Below are 20,148 nucleotides of genomic sequence, written 5' to 3'. Positions count from 1 at the left end.
TAGTAGACATGTCTGTGACTCACATTCTGTTTTTGGGCTTACATGTGTGTGGTATGTTTCTGCTAGCTGAAAAGAGCATTTGAATTATACTGAGCTTTACACGACCAGGTATTTTTTCTATGAAAATATTATTGAACGAAGCTTCATATTTTGACGCTTTAATGTGACTTACATTTCGTTTGCGTGCCTGTATACGTGGAATGTATCTGTCAACTTGTATTATATTGAGCGTTCCTAAATAATGTGCTTGAATATTCATGTCAACTGTTAGCCTTGTTTTAATGAGTAATACTTGTTTTGAGTGCAGGTCTTGCCTCCATGACAACTGAATACCCATACACTGTTACACGAGTCGGTGAAGATGTTAACATGACCATGAACCCAGACAATGTCAGCTTCCTATATTACATATGGGTGAATGGTTCGGTATCTAAGATACTGTTACTGGTCCAGCCCAAGTCACACCGTGTAGTGGTACTCAACAGTAGTCACACCGGCTACACGACCAGGATCAGATACACCGAGGAGGACTCACCATCACAGACCGGACAGATGAGATTTACCATCTACAATGTTACTGTACAGGACGCTGGTACTTACTACTGTCAGGGAACCAATGGAGAGAATGTTACTGGATGTAGACAGGTCCTCGTTGTAGCACGTGAGTAGTACATGAAGAATACAATTTGACTGTCTTAATGCATCTCCAACATGAATGAACAGCTGTTCAACCTTGTATTGCCAATAGTGAAAGCTTAGGTGAGGTGAAATGGGAGTATACTGGTCTATAGCGACATGTGTGTGTTAGTGTGCGTGTGTGCATGTATGTATTGTGTGAGCATGCATGTGTGTATTGTGTGTGGTATTTATGTCAACTGTTCCAGAGAAATGCTGGTTCTTCTGTATTTATCATACACAGGGTAGTGTTCTCGGCAGGATAAAGCCAATGGATATTTTCGGTATCCGTTGGGGTCATATACGAATACCGATGCAAATTAGAGAGGTCATATGCAAATTTTAGGGACTACTTTCACTCTGTAAACAAACATGGCGTTACGCCCATGTATCGGCGATTGTGTCCAGATCGACGGCCGTGCACTGTGAGTGCCTTGATAAGAGTCAATTGTTGTCTCATAATGATAGATATGACCTCATGTGGAGAGTTCATGAGGGGGTATTGATTCGATGGGATGAAAATTATATTTGTTTACCAAAAGTTTAACTGAAATTTTAACCAATTCCACACGTGTTTTGAGTCATTTTTCAAACTAAATTAATATTTGTTAACAACAATACGCACTTTAACATAAAATCTGACTGTGAACTACATGACGTAAAGCACTCAAATGAGTGATCAGTTGACAACTGCGTCACCGAGATTGTGATGTCATAGATATGCGTCATATCTCAGGAAGTTTACTTTCATGATCTCATGATCTGACATTGCATGATAAATAGGTTATCACACTCTTGTGATTTGGGATGGTTAACATCCTGCATTAACAATAGACACTATGCATTTAGCTCGCCAAGGCTCGCTAAATCCAATGTTTATTTCCATTGCAGGATACTAACCATCCCAAAATATACTCTCGCGATAACCTATATTTGCTGACAAAGAAGCTTTATCGCAGGTTAACAGGGATAAGTGTAGACGAGTCGATCAGTCTTGCATCTTTTAACGACTCTCTCTGGAAAATACGTTTACGTCGATTCAGCCAGTAGTCGTATGGTAACTATCATATTTAATCGACAAAACGGTTTGAAGTATTAAGATCCAATCAACACGTATTCCCGTTTGTAACTGTGGGACACTGAGTGAGTGAGTGAAGGAGGTAGGGAGGAGGGTGAGGGAGGGTCTTTGGCGTTACGAGTGAGTGATAAATGAATAATAATGAACGGTATATAAATACAAGTACAGGATTTAGTAGAATCTTGCACATTGACACAAGCGTTAATGTTAAGCTGTTATATTTTTCACAGAGAAGCCAACCACACCTACCATCACCGGACCTGCCTCACCTGTACCAGGTGAGAATGTCGCCCTCACATGCTCCTCCTCCTCCCGGAGTCTACCCCCGGACCACCCCCCACTGACCATGACCTACATCTGGAGGAGGGACAGGACCCTGCTAGAATCTGGTGATGAGTCTCCTACAGGTGGAGATGACCTGACAATAACCCACGTCAGCAGAGAGAACCAGGGAGACACTTACAGCTGCCAGGCTGTGGAGGAGGGGCTGGAGTCTGATTGGAGCCACGGACATGTACTGGATGTTCTCTGTGAGTAGGAACCTACCTTGTCTTAGGTAACAGAACCTCGTGTTACTTATCCTTGAAATTCTGCTTCTGAGTGACAGTTATGTGACAACCTTCTTTTGCTGAAGTTCTCTGTAAAACTGTCGTAAGTCCATGTTAAAGTATGGGAGTAACAATCGTCTATGGTAAAGTATGGGAGTAACAATCGTCTGTGGTAAAGTATGGGTGTTCCAATCGTGTATGTTAAAGTATGGGAGTTACAATCGTCTATGGTAAAGTATGAGTTACAATCGTCTATGGTAAAGTATGGGAGTAACAATCGTCTATGGTAAAGTATGGGTTACAATCGTCTATGGTAAAGTATGGGAGTAACAATCGTCTATGGTAAACAATGGGAGCATTAGTCGTCTATGGTAAAGTATGAGTTACAATCGTCTTAGCGCTAAGATCGCTTTGAGGAACGGGGCCCTGGTATGACGTCACTGTAAGGTCTCCCGGATATGTTGTCAAGAGTTGCACATAGCAACAGAGTGGGTGAGTGAGTTACAACGGTGTCCCAGTTGCAGCCTGTACTTATTGTGTGAGGAAAACACAACTTGATACGAGACATGGAGGTTTGTCATTAGTGTGAATCCCACAGAGCAAACCAAGCAGCTTGTCTTTATTGTTTACATTTACGTCACAGACGCAAACTTATATTTGAGAAGTATGATAGAAAAAAATTTCAAATTATTATTTCTGAGCATATCACATGCATTCCAGATGGACCTGACCAGATACACTTTGAAGGCACAAGGGACAGGCTGGAGGTAGAAGATGGCAAACCTGTAACAGTGACATGTTCTTCTGACTGTAACCCTTCCTGCACTGTAACCTGGTGGAGCACATCCAGACAGGTGGTGATGACAGGACACAGGAAGGCTGTGTTGTCTATACCGGCTGTAGATGTTTCTATGTCAGGACAGTACACGTGTCGCGTCAACAACAGACATGGGAGTGCATCACGGAACCTGACACTGGAGGTCTTCTGTAAGTCAACACTTCTATAATAGAATCTATAACATACAACCTGTCTTTTGGATGACATCTGCCTTTAAATTCTCCTTAACCTAATAAACACCTGCGAGAACGGTAGTGGCACCCAACTATTTAAAACCATTTGCAATTATTATTATACCAACCTGTAATAAATATTGATAAGAACGTGAATCCAATGTCAATATCAGGCAATTATTCACGAATGAGAAGGCAGGTGTTTCCGACATTTCTTGACCTCCTGACGTAGCCAGTGACATTGTTGTTGTGGATGTGCAGGGCACCACGGACAGATTATTTCAGATGAATATGTCATATGTCAACCCATTTAATATGTCTGGAATCAGATTAAAGTGTCCTGAAGAGGCGTGATGTTACTGGAGTATTGTTCCTAAAGTCGCATAACCGACCGACCGACCGACCGACTCACTGGCTCACTGGGTGGTTCGAAAAGACGATGAAGTACTTAGAATGGGGAAATGGCTCTTCTGTTCAATATAATTCAAACCTCTGAAGATGGTTTTGGATCAGCAGTAAATATGGAACTATTGTCGGGAACTCTAGAGGCGAGTGTCTTGGATCCAGTGACTGTAGCACTGGCGGCTTGACCATTATTATTGGCTCCCTCTGTGAAAATAGATCGATGGGTGCTGTATCGAGAACGCAACATGTTGTATTGCCCACCTGACATGTCATGAACCTAATTAAAATCTTCTGAAGAGGGGTGATGTTACTGGGGTATAAATGGCATCAAACGTCACTCATCTACTCACTCACCCATACCCACGCACCCACTCAAATTCCCAGATACGGGGTAGCCCTGGATATATTTTTAATCCTGGTATAAATCACATCTCTGGTATTTTGTAATCAGATCATGTACCTTATATAAAACAACATTTCTTGGATGTGATTTTTTCTGAGAGGTAAACATGATTACACTATACTGAACTGAATATTGTCCATATTAAATGTTTCAGCACGTGAGATTCCTGTATCTGGTGTCGTTTCCATCGTTCCCGAGGCTGTTGTCTGCTCCGCCCTGATCTTGGCCATCGCCGTTGTCGTCATAGTTGTTGTTTGTAGAAAAAAGAGACGTGGAGGTAATACGGTGTGATGTGATAGTGAGTGACTAGAACTCGAGAGTGGCGTAAAGAGGCCTCTGTCACAAACACTTCTTTACCACGTTGGTTCTGTAATAATAATACTCATCTAACTTACATTTTCAACGAAATGCTCGTTTTGTCGTGTCTATTTTAACATATTCTCCCTACGAGTAATTTGTGACGTGTCTGTGGTGTATCTTGAGTAAATGTAAAAGTGTCCTTGATGGTGACAATTCATCAATACATAAGACAAAGTCTCTTGTGAGGAAATGGAATCTGAGACCGCCCTTTAAGGGAGAATTTGAGTGTAAACAGAGTGTATGAGGAAGCGATGAAATTCTGCTGAACTACTTTAGAAACGCATCACTGGAATAAAACATTTAATCTCCGTGATAAACGAAGAAAACAACTTGTCCCTCTTGACACTGAAACTGTCAATCAGGATTGAAACACACAAAAAGGCCAGTGTAGTCATTCTTAACTTAGTGCAAAAATGAATTAACGATAACGTTGAAGGGGGTCAAACTTTTTTCCAAACGCGCTCAAAAGTTTCACACAGTCAATGTCAGTAACGGAAATGTCCATCATTTGCATAATACTGCTGCAAAATTTGCAGGCGTTGATCTGCCGCCGGGCACAGAAACGGCTCTTCTTCTCAGTACGTCTACGCATGAGCTGTAACTCGACCATGACTTGTATATGTGTCCTGCCAGGACTACCAATCTCATCATTACGCTTCCATCAACCCTGCTGAACTCCACAATCACCGTTACGCTGTCCACGTCACTCTGATCCTTGTATACGCAGGACTGAGATGAAATCAGGACTCGTCGGTAAAGAGAATACTTATGCGCACGCAGCCCTAGCTGACGTAATCGCTATCGTGCCGTCTGTGGGCTGACGATATCTCTTCTTCCATGAATTGTGACTGCCTGGCTTGAACCTGTTCCTTAAATGAGTGAAGATAATGTGGCGATCTCGGACTGGACACATGGTTGTCAAGGATGAGCTCGATCACATGTTGTGCCAAAGTCAAAAAATTTCGGCGTCATTTTGGTAGACAGTTGACTGATCTGACAATGTGTTGTGGAAACGACACCTTATCTGCATTTTCACGGAATTTGCAGGTGAAAAGGTGATTTTGTGAAATGGTGGGTCACGTGACCACACAGGGATGCGCGTATTTCTTGAAGGGCATCACAATTACCTGTTAAAGTCAGATTATTTCAAGCACAGTTTGGGTTCTAAATTCGTTTTGACCCATGAAGATCCGGGTTAGAATAGGTCTTGAGTAACTCATGCTTGTCACCCATGCTTGTCACAAGAGGCGATTAACGGGATCTGGGATCTCACTCATACACTCAAAATTCGTTTTGCATTTTCCATGATCAATGATAATACGCGTTTCTAAAGCAGTTCAGTATAGAATCATTTTTCTCATATAACCGTGAAGATCCTTAAAGAGCATATGAATCCACAGTGAGCACACATTTGTATATTTAATGGCCTTCAGTTTCCCAGTCTATGTTTATACTCGCTTCAGCACACCAGTGTTACTTATCTGACATTTGTTCTAAAAACATATCGTCTTGCCTTCCTAGTCATTTATTTCTACTTCAGAGATATGTAATTACATGGGAAATTCGTTTATTTCATATCTTTCATCAAACATTGTGCATATGAAACTATTAACTCAAAACAATAACTTTCAGATAGAGATTACATTCATAATCGGTGAGTAGCTGTTATCTAGTGAGTAAGGCAAATGATTAAACAGCGTTAGTAGTATCTGTTTTTGATTATTGTGAAAACACTTAATGACAAACTTAGTGATTAGACTGGCTATATTCACTAATCAATTGCAATGTATATGGAATAGTAAGCCCAGTCAGAATTAATGGCACATCGCTAAAGCGGTGCTAGCGTCACAGAGTTTTTGTCCTTTTAAACAAGTGCTAGAAGAGCGTGAACTACCGATACCGTTTTGTTAACACATTCATGCATATATATAACTGTAACAGCCATTTTGTCCTTTTGCATGATTCTGTGTCTGAGGAAAGCGGATTGTTTTTGTAAATATCCTTGATTCCAACCACTTTCTACATTTCCTCCCCCCAGCGTTGTCACATACACCCGTGACGCAGACACAGACGGAGGCTACGAGGAGATAGTAGGTTGGTGCTGGACGTCATTCTAGAACGTCACGTCAGTTAAATTAGATGACGTTAAACAGGTCATACGAATTATTGAAGTGTAGTGTTATGCACAATGTCTGACAAACAGTCTTGAACTTTTTTGCAAGCTGTCAACATACAAAACTAAAGGTTTCTCAGCATTTTAAAATTCGGACAATAATTAGAACTGATTGATTTTCTACTGAAACTCATACCGTACGATGTAAAGTATCTCTTAAACTCTTAAACCTCTAAATCGAGAAACGCTCACATCATTGTACTAGATTTTAATATGTACGGGTGTGGTATATACTGATGTGCACAATAAAACAGTTATCCGTGATGAAACTTAAGGTGTGTATGCATAATTGATTGCTCAAACTTTCAGAGAGAGGATGTGCTCGTCATCGGTGAGTATGTTCATCAATCACCACACAGTTGTAAGGACCCGTGAGGATTCTGGTTAGAATTGATCTTCGGCAACCCATGCTTGTCGTAAAAGCAGTTGAGCAGAATCGACGCTTAAGTTGTTGAGCACCTGATTGTCTGGTTCAGAACCATTTATTAACAGACCACTGTCATATAACTGGGATATTGCTGAGAGCGTCGTTAAACAACAAACCAACCAACATATTTGTTAAATGCAAATATTGCACGATTCGGAGCGCGATGTAAATTGAGACTGTGTCACAACTTTATAATTTCCTCTCAGTTTACTGCCGTTCATTGTTCATTTTCATCAGTCTGGTATCGTATGACAGGGAAGACGAAAATGACGGGAGCTACCAGGAAATAGAAGGTTGGTGTCCTAAGGTTAACAACTAGCATGATTTGTAACCACTGTGAAACTCGAACTGCCGTGCATAATATGATGAAACGTAGATCGAACTGTCTCCTGTCTGAAACATGGGACTGGAGTCGCGTCTCAAACCAAGCAAAGAGACCCAACCCCTCCGATTATTTAGTTTGAAATAGCTAAAACAGAATAGCTATAATATTGTAAATAAACTTTTCCTAAGTCAAATGCGTTAATATTCTAGATGACTGCCCCAATACTTGGGACAGATTTCAGTGTTCATAAAGCACTACCAGAAATTGGTGATGGGCCGTATTGGGGAAGAGGATCCACTAGTCTGGACAGCTGTAACGGTCACCCCTGTGTACCTCACGAAAGATTCTTCTTTCCTCATTGCTTGCTTACTTTATTGTGTTATAGCTTAAAATCATTATTTATGTCATAAAGTTAATTAATACTTTAAGAGCGATAAGAAAAGACACCATGGTGGAATACGGCGCTGTATTGTCAATTGAATTATCACGCTTAATACAGATATGTGTCATCTTTGTCTTATATCAGAAGGCGATGCGAACGTAGACGACATCGTCCCCATCGTAGCTGTTTACTCCGTTATGCTGACTGCTGTGGCAGTTGTAGTGGCAGCAGTCACTGTTCTTGTGTGCAAGGACGTGAAAGGTACATGAATATTTTTGCATGCAATGTAAGTTTCAACTCACCTCCAATCCCCAACACTCCACAACCAACACAAACTTAATTACCCCAACGTACAGGGCCTAGTCAGAACCATGCTTATTACAACAGGTGAGAAAAGTTGGCTGATTATGCCCATGCATGTTTATCCCCCGTATGAGTTGCGTAAATCGATGCTCATTATATCAACCAGTGGGTGTTCTCGGCAAGTCTGGCATTTTTCAGACAAGCGCAGTCTAGCTGGGATATTGCTGAATGCAGCGTCGAATTGTATACGGGCATATCCTTCATGTACTGCAATAATTTGTTCTCATTTTAGTTCGTAAAGGTTGTTAGAATTTTGATTGAGCAATGGACCGATCGATAGACCAATGGATAAGGTGTTCACGAGAAAGACCCAGGTTCGATTCCCCATATGGGTATAATGAAGACCTATTTATGGTGTTCTGGTTTTGGTGATATTGATGGACTATTCTAAAAGCGACTGTTTCTTTACTGTTACTCTGTGTGGTCGAATCAATCCGTTTAGAAATGTACAAGTTTGTCTTTTGTTTTACTTGCAGAGAATCAGGACAACAGGTACACGTTTTCACGATTTTAACTTTAAGTACTGGACCCGTATGTCAGGCATAGTAATAAGCTGTGAAGAAATCGTGATATAAACGGTTGCTGTTTTCTGTGTCAAACACCGTTTCCTCAACGTGCCTTAGAAATCTTGACTGTAAGCCGGCATCGATTACGTGTGGAAATGACCGTGGAAATAACAATTGTATCTGTGTAACAGATGTATGATGCGTTTGAAATGGGTTGGAAATCTACGATCATGGTTGAGGTCGTTTCCGGGAGGTGATTTCGACTGCATACTGCTTGAAAGCAAAATACATGCCCTTATGGGCCAGTCAGCTTTGACTGCAATATGTGTAATATTGTAATTACAGGTGTGGTGACTACCTTACTGCGATGGCAGGGAGATTATCCCATGACTTCAATGACGTACCTCGTGCTTCCAACAACGATGTCTTACCTCTAGATGATTACGGGCGACTCCTGAGGGAACAGTTCCACATCTACACGTCTCTCCACCCTTCACCTTCCTCAACAGAGGACCATGGTACCAGGCGACACCTAAACTGACGGCACTGCCCATCTACACGTCTCTCCACCCTTCATCTTCCTCAAGAGATCCGATACAGTTTAATATGTCTACTAGCTGACGTTTCAGCTCGCAAAACACGAGTACTTCATTTACTTATCACCCAAGAACAGGGAATGTTTTCCACGGGGTCCTCTTTAACAGAGGACTGTACTGATATCAACAGTAATATGAGATTCCTGCTTGTCTTCTACATACCCAGCGAATGTTGATGTCTGCACAAGGCCATGATGTATGCAGTTACCGAACAGTATGTTCTTTCAACAAGCGGACGCTCGTAAGGAAAAGGTTTGATCTTCACTCACTGTATATCATAGTATATCAACAACACTGACTTAGCAAAACAGTTTTGTTCAATCAATAAAGCTGTAACGTTTTATTTTCATTTCCTGACACTTGTGTTTTATTTCATCAACAGCGATAATGTGAAAACAGAAGTTTTCGCTAAATATATCAGCTTTGACCTGTGTTAAGACTTAACTCGTATGCTTTCTGAACCCACTAATCCATATTATACCAAACACTACACACATAATAAGATTGCACGTGATAATTTACACATGAAATAAATGGATAGGCTTGCCAGCTAAGGCTCCACAGTAACAGATCAGTTTCCGATTGTGATCTTTGGATTGTCAGCACCTCAAATAAAACTCTCTATGAGTATATAATACCCATTTTCAACATACATACACACGCGGGGGTGTACACACACGCACGCACGCACACACGAACGCACCCGCTCACACACGTGTCAGTACAAATTATTAAATCATTAAAGAATTGTTTCTGTGTCGTATATAAATCTTTTAAAAGCTTTCCTTTAGTTTTATTGCTGTAAGTTTGATCAAACAGTTTACTTCGTACATATGTCCCCTATTGTACAGGAATGTTATCCTACTTCTGTATGACTATCACTCTGCCAAGAATTTATCACTCGTGAAGTATTTGTCTTAGGACTGACGTATCGTGATCTGTAGCTGAACACCACCTGACATTTGAACAACTGTTAACAACCCGTTTCCTACAGATATCAGTAGACCACTCGTGTAAAGAAATGGAAACTCTCACCCAAGTGTCTACTGATATCAAATATATCAACACAACCTGATAAAGTAGCAAACATCCGAGGCTTGCCAAGGATATTTTTAGCTTTTTCAACGAGTGGTGATATAATTGATATCAGTAGACACGAGAGTGAGATTCTATTTATCATCCAAAATCATTCTCCATTAGTTTTCAGTGAGAAATGTACATGTCTGAACACATAACTGCCATCAGACTTCCAGTGTATCGATGTCAAAGGATTGTGACGTCATCAAGTTCATGACGTCATAGCATTGTCAGGGCTTTGTGGAAAATCTACCATCAAAATGATATCTCCTCAGAGATGTCTGATCTCACACAAGCGATATCTCCTGTGGAACACAGTTTTGAATGATACGAGGGGATGTCAATATGTTTTGAGCCTTGCATAGAAAACCACAAAATATTGGTATGAACCACATTTATTTTTCAACATAGTTCCCTTGTGAGTCAAAACACTTGTTCCATCTTTTCTGCCAGGCGCTGATACCATCTCTGTAGAAGGGGCCATTTTGGTCCTCAAACCAAGCCTCAGTAGCAGTAATAAGCTAATTACCATCCTGAAATCTACGACCACGCAAGTGTTTCTTGAGATTTGGGAACAGATGATGATCACTTGGTGTCAGGTCTGGAGAGTATCCCAGAAGACTGTCGCCATTACCTTCTGCACTGATCTGGAGGCTTTGAACTTTTTGATCCTGGGAGAAGTGACATGTTTCCATTCCATGGATTTTTGTTTGCTCTCAGGATCATAGTGGTGGATCCAGGTTTCATCACAGGTTACTAGCCTAAAGTGAAAATCTTCTGGATTCTTGTTGTATCTGGTTAGCATGGAGTTGCTTATGGTGACCCTTGTTTGCTTCATTTCATCTGTAAGCATTCTTGCGCACACCTTAGACATGACGAGATGTTCATGAAGAATTGTCTCGATGGATCCGTGTGAAATGCCTGTGGTCTCCTCTAACTCGTGGAGTGTGATTCGACGATTTTCTAACACAAGTCTATGTACTCTGTCAATGTTTTCCTGACTAGTGCTTGTTGTTGGGCGACCTGGACGGGGGTCATCTTCAAGACTCTCTCTACCATGCTTAAATTCATTGACCCATCGTTTGATGGTAGCAGATGAAGGGGAAGACTTCAAATAAACTTCTGAAAGCATTTCTTCAATGTCCTTCACCGAGTTTCCTTCAAGAACTAAAAACTTAATTTCTGCTCTATACTCAATTTTATTCATTTTCACTGCTGTGAGGGGGGTCTCTTTCTGTCAATGTGAGCTGTTCAATAACTTCTAAGAGTACGATACCAAAACTTATATATCACATCAGCTACTCTCCAAGGTTCAATGTCGTACAATAGGCTGTGACACCTGGGTATGAAAAATGCTCAAGACTCAAAACCTTGACATTCCCTCGTACATGCTGAACTTACAGATGGAATGTGAAATAACACCCTTCGAAAATGTCAAAGCTGTGAATTTCTGTACTGTGGTACAGAAAACGATTTAACTGTACACGGCTTCAGATCGGACAAAGCCACGAGACAGTTTTCAGTCGAGCTAGTTTTCAGTCGAGCTGGGCGTAATAAATCGTTAATGACCACGGGGAAACAAGTCATTACATACTGGTTCTTAAAATATGTATTTCATGTTTCCACTTATTTACCAGTCTGTCATTAACATGTCCAGTCATCAAAGACATGCTCTTCTAGCATCACCACTGCTCACTATTTCCTGTCTTTAATTCCTGTCATACATTCCTCTTCCTACGGGAATTAGCGATTTGTAGTCGTTTGAGGTGTAATTGCAAAAGAACCTTTTCAGAGAGTATAATTTCTAGTTTTAGAACTGCTGAAGAGAGGGGAGTGCCAGTCTTGTTCAAGCGAACATTTTAATCTTGCCACATGTCCTGCGCTAAACATGCTACCTTAGATTGTGCATATATGATACTCTAATTTCACAATTTCATGGAACATTTAATTGTAAACATACAAAGGATTTCTGACACATTTACCCAATACTGTATAGGTTGGTGTCGATGTGTCCACTGCAAGAAAGTTTTCACATACAACACATCTCAGTCCCATACAGTAAAATATAAATAGTTTTAGTGTCAAATATCTTGAGGAATAATTCAAAGGAATATTGGCATAAATCTATGTAATATCTGTCATAGTACAGTGCGAGAGAGTTAGGTAATCAACTCGCTTGGCAAGAGGTCTGACCATACCAACCCATATACAACACCTGAGTATGACGGGACATCAAAAAGTTCTAATTATCGCCATGAATGTATTGTAAATTATGTTGAAAATTATACGTATCAGTGGTCCTTCTGTGGTTAATGGACCAGAAGCTACCTGCTTTACTTTATTCAATCTTCTGGTAGTTGATCCTAAACACAAGTAACCCCATGCTTGCAGAAGATTGAGTCATGCAGTGTTACGTTTTAGCAATTGAAACGTTGCACAACCTGACAGAATCAAGAGTAGATGAAATGTGTTTATGGTGAAGATAGTCCATCATATGCTACTGCTGTGAGATGGAATTTTCAAACCGATCATATATCCCTGACAGGTGAACCAAGATGTGGACACCATTTTGATGGTAACAGTGAGGTGTTTTTGACTAAAGATGCTCGAGGTATAAGATTGGATAGACCATCAGTCAAGACACGGACTGAGGATCTACCCTCGGAACAGACTGATCTGGACGGCAGCTACAATCCAGTCCATCAGCACACGAACAGTCTTTCCATATCTTTATGGCTGGTATGTAAATGCGTCTAGGGTCTCTAAAGACAACTGAATTTTCTGGAATCCTGTGCAATGGCTTTGACCCGTCTACAGCGCTAACGCCGACTGCAACTGTACGTGGGTGGCCACGACGTGATTGGGAGCGAGTGTTGTGTACAGATGAATGTCAGAAACGACCCCAGTGTGTTTCGACGTATCAGAGGGTCTTCAACGGAAGAGGCGTCATGGTCTGAGGCGGCATTTGTGACCACAGAACAACTAAAACTGTACTTTCATCGTCTGAACTTTGGACGCTCCCTCCAGTCCCCCTCTGGCATGTAGAATGCCTTTACAGTCAGTGAACTCCTTCCTTCTTTGGGGGAACTTTGCGAGTTAATGTCTTAACATGTAGCAGTTTTAGCACTTAGGACTTTGTTGAGGCAATCCAGGCCGGTTTGAGAAAATACAATAAAGGCAGGAGAGAAATAGCAGATTATACTGAAGTGCTGCTTGCCTAATTTCTGTGAGGTGATGAAAGTCCTTTTCATTATATATAAACTTCACATTCTTTCTACGGAGATGGTAAGATGGTTAAATTCTTACTATTACATTGCTGAGGTCTGTGTGATGTACTCGATACACTGACAGTGCCACACTCAGGTCCATGAGGCTACACTGCCGTTCCAAGACATGGGTATACAGAATGTCAAGTCACAAGGTAAACCTGGATTCATCACTAAAGACGACTCGGTTCCAGTCTCTTTGGGTTCATTGAGATGACATTGGGCCCACAGCAGACGTTGACGTTGACGAAACGGCGTCAATGTTGGTCCACGGACGTCGAGAATTGAGACTGGAAGCCCACAACCGATTTCGAATGGTCTGTGAGGACCGTCGACCTCTAAATATCTCAGCCCTAGTTCGTGTAGCCGGCAGAAATCTGTCGCGTAGGTGACGTAGGACGATTTAATGGTGTTCTGCTCGTGACGTCACACATGGACGACCCGACCTTGGGCGATCAGAGGTGGTGCCAATTTGTTGTAAACGACCTCGCATGTCATTCCATTGCAATAACTGATCTTTCCGCTTACAACATGCCAACGGCACGTTGCACATTTGACAATCGTGGCATTTAAAGTACCTTTAGAAATGGGGTTTAAAAGCGTTTTCTTTCAATTCCTGAGGCCAATGCAAACAGGTGCAAATGAAGAAAACTTCGATTCGAAGATCACGTGATCGACTGCATGTGCAAATCCTGATTTGGCACTAACGTCACTTGCACGACTAATGGATGGGTTTGAGCTGTTTTATGCTAACGTTTTTCTGGAGTCGAAAGATAGGGATCCCATTTCGGATACACAGATGTATCATCAGAAAAAAAATAGTCATTATTTTTAAAAATTACATTTTGTGAAGTTTCGTTTTGCACTCAATATATTTTATGGTGTTTGTTAACCATGAATATATTTTCGGAAATATATGTTCATTTCAGAGACAACTGAATTTTCTGGAATCGTTTTGTCTCAATGGGGTCTGGAACTGAATCTCAACATATCACCTATTATTGTGTTCTGAATCAATAACGACGTCATTATTGTGAGTGACCGTTAGTGACACATTATAAATATCTCAGTATAATATTTTCATCGAGACTGGCTCGTCAAGTGTATAAAGCCTGTTAGTCTGTATTCAGACTTTTCAATAAGAACAAGGAACTCACTTATACAGCCGCTTGGTCCACATTCGACAAACAAACAGCACCTAGATTGTATTATGGACGGAAATTTGAAGGCTTATTCAAAGGAAATAGAAAGGACCTATACGACGTTTTTCAAAAGAGACCCGTGAAGGTCCGGGGTAGAATAGGCCTTCAGCAACCCATGCTTGCCACAAAAGGCGACTATGCTTGCCGTAAGAGGTGACTAACGGGATCGGGTGGTCAGGCTCGCTGACTTGGTTGACACATGTGTGGTGGAGTGTCTGTCCACAAATCTGAGAGTTGTGGATCCAATCTTGCTAGTGAAAATATGTACAATTTGAGCGTGATCTAAAACGATCTTATTCAAATGATTTCAGACAGTCATATATCATTTCAATGTTTATGTTCATATAGAGTTAGGAAAAGATGATTGCAGAAAGTTAAACCTGGGAAGAGGTGATACTAACGAAAAGTAAAACCTTACTCTAGCTAAGAGTAAAACCTGTCCCTGCAAAACAAAAGCCTCAAATGTGGTAATCCTGGGAAAACAAGAGATGACATAATATAGGGAAATATTATCCAGCGAAACTAAATATTTCAACGCTTAAAAACAAGCTTCAAAGTGCGTGGTGTGTCAATATGAATTTATCACGTTAGTAGCCATGTCTCTGGCTTACATTCTGTTTTGGGGCTTACACGCGTCGGGTATGTACCTGTCACCTGAAAAGAACATTATTTGAATTATACTGAGCTTTACATGCCTTTTAAGAAGTGATTCGTTTTCTCTAAGAAAATATTACTGAGAGAAACTAGATATTTTGACGTTTTTTATTTCTGTTTATATGAGTAATATTTGTTTTGAGTGCAGGTCTTGCCTCCATGACAACTCGATACCCACACACTACTACTCGTGTTGGTGAAGGTGTTACCATGACCATGAACCCAGACAATGTCAGTTTCCTATATTTTATATGGCTGAATGGTTCGGTAGCTGAGAGACTGTTGCTGATCCAGCCCATATCACACCGTGTAGTGGTACTCTACACCACTAACACCGGCAACACCACCAGGATCAGATACACCGGGGAGGACTCACCATCACAGACCGGACAGCTGAGGTTTACCATCTACAATGTTACTGTACAGGACGCTGGTACTTACTACTGTCAGGGAAGCATTGGACAGGAAGTTACTGGGTGTAGACAGGTCCTCGTTGTAGCACGTGAGTAGAACATGAAGAATAAAGCTTGACTGTCTTAATGCATCTCAGCATGAATGAACAGCCGTTCAACCTTGTATTGCCAATAGTGAAAGCTTAGGTGAGGTGAAATAGGGACTTAGATTATCGTATGCTGGTGTATGGCGACATAGATCCGGATGTGTGTGTTACTGTGCGTGTGTGCGTGCGTGCGTGCGTGTGTGTTGCAAGTGTGTATTGTGTATGTGCATGTGTGTATTGTGTGTCTACATCTGTGTATTGTGTGTCTGCATGGGTGGGTCTTAAATTATCGTATGCTGGTATATGGCGACAAAGATCCGGATGTGTGTGCGTGCGTGTATCTGTGTGTGCGTGTGTGCGCGAGTGTCTGCATGTGTGTATTGTGTGTGTATTGTGTGTGGTTTTTATGTCAACTATTCCAGAGATATGCTGGTTCCTCTATATTTATCATACACAGGATAGTGTTCTCGGCAGGATAAAGCCAACGGATATTTTCGGTAACCCTTGGGGTCATATACGGATACCGATGCAAAGTAGAGACTTCACCAGCACCGAAACGCATGCGTCTTGCTATCGGATAGCAGCCAGGAAAATCTCGAATGACCTGGTCTTTGTTAAGGTCTTTGTTATATTTTTCACAGAGACGCCAACCACACCTACCATCACCGGCCCTGTTTCACCTGTATCAGGTGAGAATGTCACCCTCACATGCTCCTCCTCCTCCCGGAGTCTGCCCCCGGACCATCACCCACTGACCATGACCTACATCTGGAGGAGGGACAGGACCCTGCTAGAATCTGGTGATGAGTCTCCTACAGGTGGAGATGATCTGACAATAACCCACGTCAGCAGAGAGAACCAGGGAGACACCTACAGTTGCCAGGCTGTGGAGGGGGGGCTGGAGTCTGATTGGAGCCACAGACATGTACTGGATGTCCTCTGTGAGTAGGAACCTACCTTGTTTTAGGTAACAGAACCTCGTATGAGTTATATTTGAAACTCTCCTTCTGAGTGACAGTTTTGCTGAAGTTCTGTGGAAACAGAACAGAGTTCATTACTGTGAAAGTTCGGATAGGAATAGTGGCTGGTTTGCTTCAATGATCAGTTGAAAGTTTCAGAATATATCAAAACTGCAGCTGGACCACGCTCCTCAAGGCGAACTGTCGTAAGTCTACGGTAAAGTATGAGAGTAACAATCGTCTATGGTAAAATGAGAGTTACAATCGTCTTAGTGCTAAGATCGCTTTGAGGAACGGGGCCCTGGTATGACGTCACTGTAAGGTCACCCGGATATGTTGTCAAGAGTTGCACATAGCAACCCAGTGGGTGAGTGAGTTACAACGGTGTCCCAGCTGTACGTATTGTGTGAGGAAAACACAACTTCAGACGATAGGTTTGCGATTAGTGTGAATTCCAAGAACAGAGGCCAAACCATGAAGCTTGTCGTTATTCAGACATTTGCGTCACAGACCCAGACTAGACTTTTATTTTAGAAACAGACATCCGTTCTTAGCTGACCATCTCACATGCATTGCAGATGGACCTGACCAGATACACTTTGACGGCACAAGGGACAAGCTGCAGGTAGAAGAAGGGAAACCTGTCACAGAAAGATGTTTCTCTGACTGTAACCCTGCCTGCACTGTAACCTGGTGGAACACATCCAGACAGGTGGTGATGACAGGACACAGGAAGGCTGTGTTGTACATACCAGCTGTAGATGTGTCTATGTCTAGACAGTACATGTGTCACGTCAACAACACACATGGGAGTGCATCACGGAACCTGACACTGGATGTCTTCTGTAAGTCAACACTTCTATAATGAAATCTATAACCTGTCTTTTGGATGACATCTTTGGCCTTTCTATTCACCTTAACCTGATGGAACAGCTGCGAGAACACCGAAAGTAAAGTATCGAGAACTCAACTGGCTGTCATGCAGTTTGAAAGTGGTATTTCAGATGAACATTGGAAGGGTCAACCCAGTGTCATGAACCTAATTAAAATCTTCTGAAGAGGCGTGATGTTACTGGGGTATAAGTGGCATAAAACTCCACTCATTTTCTCACTCACCAAACCCATCCATCCACTTACCCGCTCACTCACCCGCTCACCCACCCACTCAAATTCGCAAATGCGGGGCAGCTCTGGTTATATTTGTAATCCTGGCATAAATTATATCTCTGGCATTTTGTAATCACATGATGTACCATAAATAAAGCAAAATATCTTGGATGTTATTTTTGAGAAAAGTAAACATGATTATTCTTTACTGAACTGAATATTGTCCAAATTACATGTTTCAGCATGTGAGGTTACTGAATCTGGTGTCGTTTCGATCGTCTCCGTGGCTGTTGTCTGCTCCATCCTGATCGTGGTCATCGCCGTTGTCGACATAGTTGTTGTTTGTAGAAAACACAGACGTGGAGGTAATACGGTGTGATGTGACAGTGTGTGACTAGAACTCGAGAAGGGCGTAAAGTGACCTCTCTCATAAACACGTCTTTACTACTTGGCTTCAGTAATTACAAATACTGATCTCACTTAATATTCTTATTATTTATTATTATGGAATATTTATATAGCGCACATATCCATGTAACTATCGCTTACTCAAGGAGGGGAACGTCAAATAGTTATCAGAGTAGAACTACCTACATGTATGATTGAGCAATGGACCGATCGGTAGGCCAGTGGATAAGGTGTTCACGAGAAAGACCCAGGTTCGATTCCCCATATGGGTATATGAAGACCTATTTATGGTGTTCTGGTTTTGGTGATGTTGACGGACTGTTTTAAAAGCGACTAATTCTTTACTGTTACTCTGCGTGGTCGAATCGATCCGTTTAGAAATGTACAAGTTTGTCTTTTGTTTTACTTGCAGGGAACCAGGACAACAGGTACACGTTCCTACGCTTTCATCTTAAGTGCTGGAGTCGAATGTCAGGCATCGTGATAAACAGTGAACACACTTTCATATAAACGGCTTCTGTGTCAAACACCGTTTATTTAACTTACCTCACAAATCTTAGACTGTATAAATTACCTGTGGAAATGACTGAGAAAGTAGCAATTGTATCTGTGTAACAGATGTTTGTTTAAACACATTTCTTTAAAAAGGTTAGAAGTCTATCATCATGTTGTTTTTAGGAGCTGATTTCCACTGCACACTGCTTAAAACAAAATTCATGCACTTATGGACAAGTCAATTTTAACTGCAGTATAAGTGTAATGTTGTAATTACAGATGTGGTGAATGCCTCACTGCGATGGCAGAGAGATTATCCCATGACTTCAGTGATGTACCTCGTGCTTCCAACAACGATGTCTTACCTCTACATGATTACGAGCGACTCTTGGGGGATCAGTTCCACGTCTACACGTCTTTCCATCCTTCATCTTCCTCAACAGAGGACCACAGTACCAGGTGACACCTAAACTGACGGTACAGTTCCACATCTACACGTCTCTCTATCCCTCATCTTCCTCAACAGAGGACCGCAGTACGGTGTGTAGTATCATGCGAGGTAACAGTCTATGCAGACTTTATGTCTAGACTATGTTTAGACTATGTATCTTTATACAGATATAATGTTTATAGCTTAATGTAGATATCATGTTTATAGCTTTTTAGCTGAATGCACATATTTTCCATTGATGTACCTTGTGCTTCCAACGAAGGCAAGGATGCCTTACCCCTCCATAATTACGAACGATGCCTGGTGGAACAGGTCTACACGCCTTCCAACCCTTCATTCCCCTCTACCTAGGATAACAGCACCAGGTGAAGCCTCTACTCAGGCAGGAGTCCCACCTCTACAAGTCTCTTCATTACTGCTACAGAAGACCAAGTAGCTGGTGTTTGTAACTTCATGGAATGACAGCTTCTCTGTTTAACGTCTCTCAGTCGAACACGCGATACGATGAAACCAACGAAGTACTGATGTCCATGTTTAGCTGATGTGTACAGGGACACGAACGCTTAAAAGATATGCGTTTTTCAACTTATTACCACATTTGCTTGCCAGTAACAGAGTGTCTTTTGTTGTCCTGTATATCACCACGACTTGATAAAGTTACAAATATCCACAAGCCTGAAAAGTGATCATCAAATTTCACTCTTTAATACTTTTCAATGGAAAATGTGCATCTCTGAACACAGTACTGCCATTGCAGTTGCAGTGCACCGATGTCATA

The 20,148-nt window shown here is 41.6% G+C and overlaps 2 protein-coding genes across 2 annotated transcripts; both read left to right on the top strand.

Annotated features, from left to right (window-relative positions):
- Positions 1-313: 313 nt before the first annotated feature.
- Positions 314-9,197, top strand: LOC137258225 (cell adhesion molecule 4-like). Its single transcript, XM_067795857.1, has 11 exons — positions 314-661; positions 1,984-2,283; positions 3,022-3,288; positions 4,275-4,397; positions 6,113-6,134; positions 6,519-6,574; positions 6,963-6,984; positions 7,318-7,373; positions 7,932-8,048; positions 8,627-8,642; positions 9,002-9,197. The coding sequence occupies exons 1-11, from the start codon at positions 319-321 to the stop codon at positions 9,195-9,197; spliced, it is 1,518 nt and encodes a 505-aa protein (XP_067651958.1). The 5' UTR covers positions 314-318.
- A 4,525-nt stretch (positions 9,198-13,722) lies between these two features.
- Positions 13,723-19,382, top strand: LOC137258136 (cell adhesion molecule 4-like). The gene is made up of 7 exons (XM_067795740.1): positions 13,723-13,750; positions 15,600-15,953; positions 16,592-16,891; positions 17,488-17,754; positions 18,259-18,381; positions 18,837-18,852; positions 19,199-19,382. Exons 1-7 carry the CDS (start codon positions 13,723-13,725, stop codon positions 19,380-19,382), a joined length of 1,272 nt encoding a protein of 423 aa, XP_067651841.1.
- The last annotated feature ends 766 nt before the right edge of the window (positions 19,383-20,148 follow it).

Source organism: Haliotis asinina, chromosome 1, assembly GCF_037392515.1.
Source record: "Haliotis asinina isolate JCU_RB_2024 chromosome 1, JCU_Hal_asi_v2, whole genome shotgun sequence".
Taxonomy (NCBI): domain Eukaryota; kingdom Metazoa; phylum Mollusca; class Gastropoda; order Lepetellida; family Haliotidae; genus Haliotis; species Haliotis asinina.
Note: the sequence above shows the minus strand (reverse complement) of the source record. Positions and strands in the feature narration are given on the sequence as shown.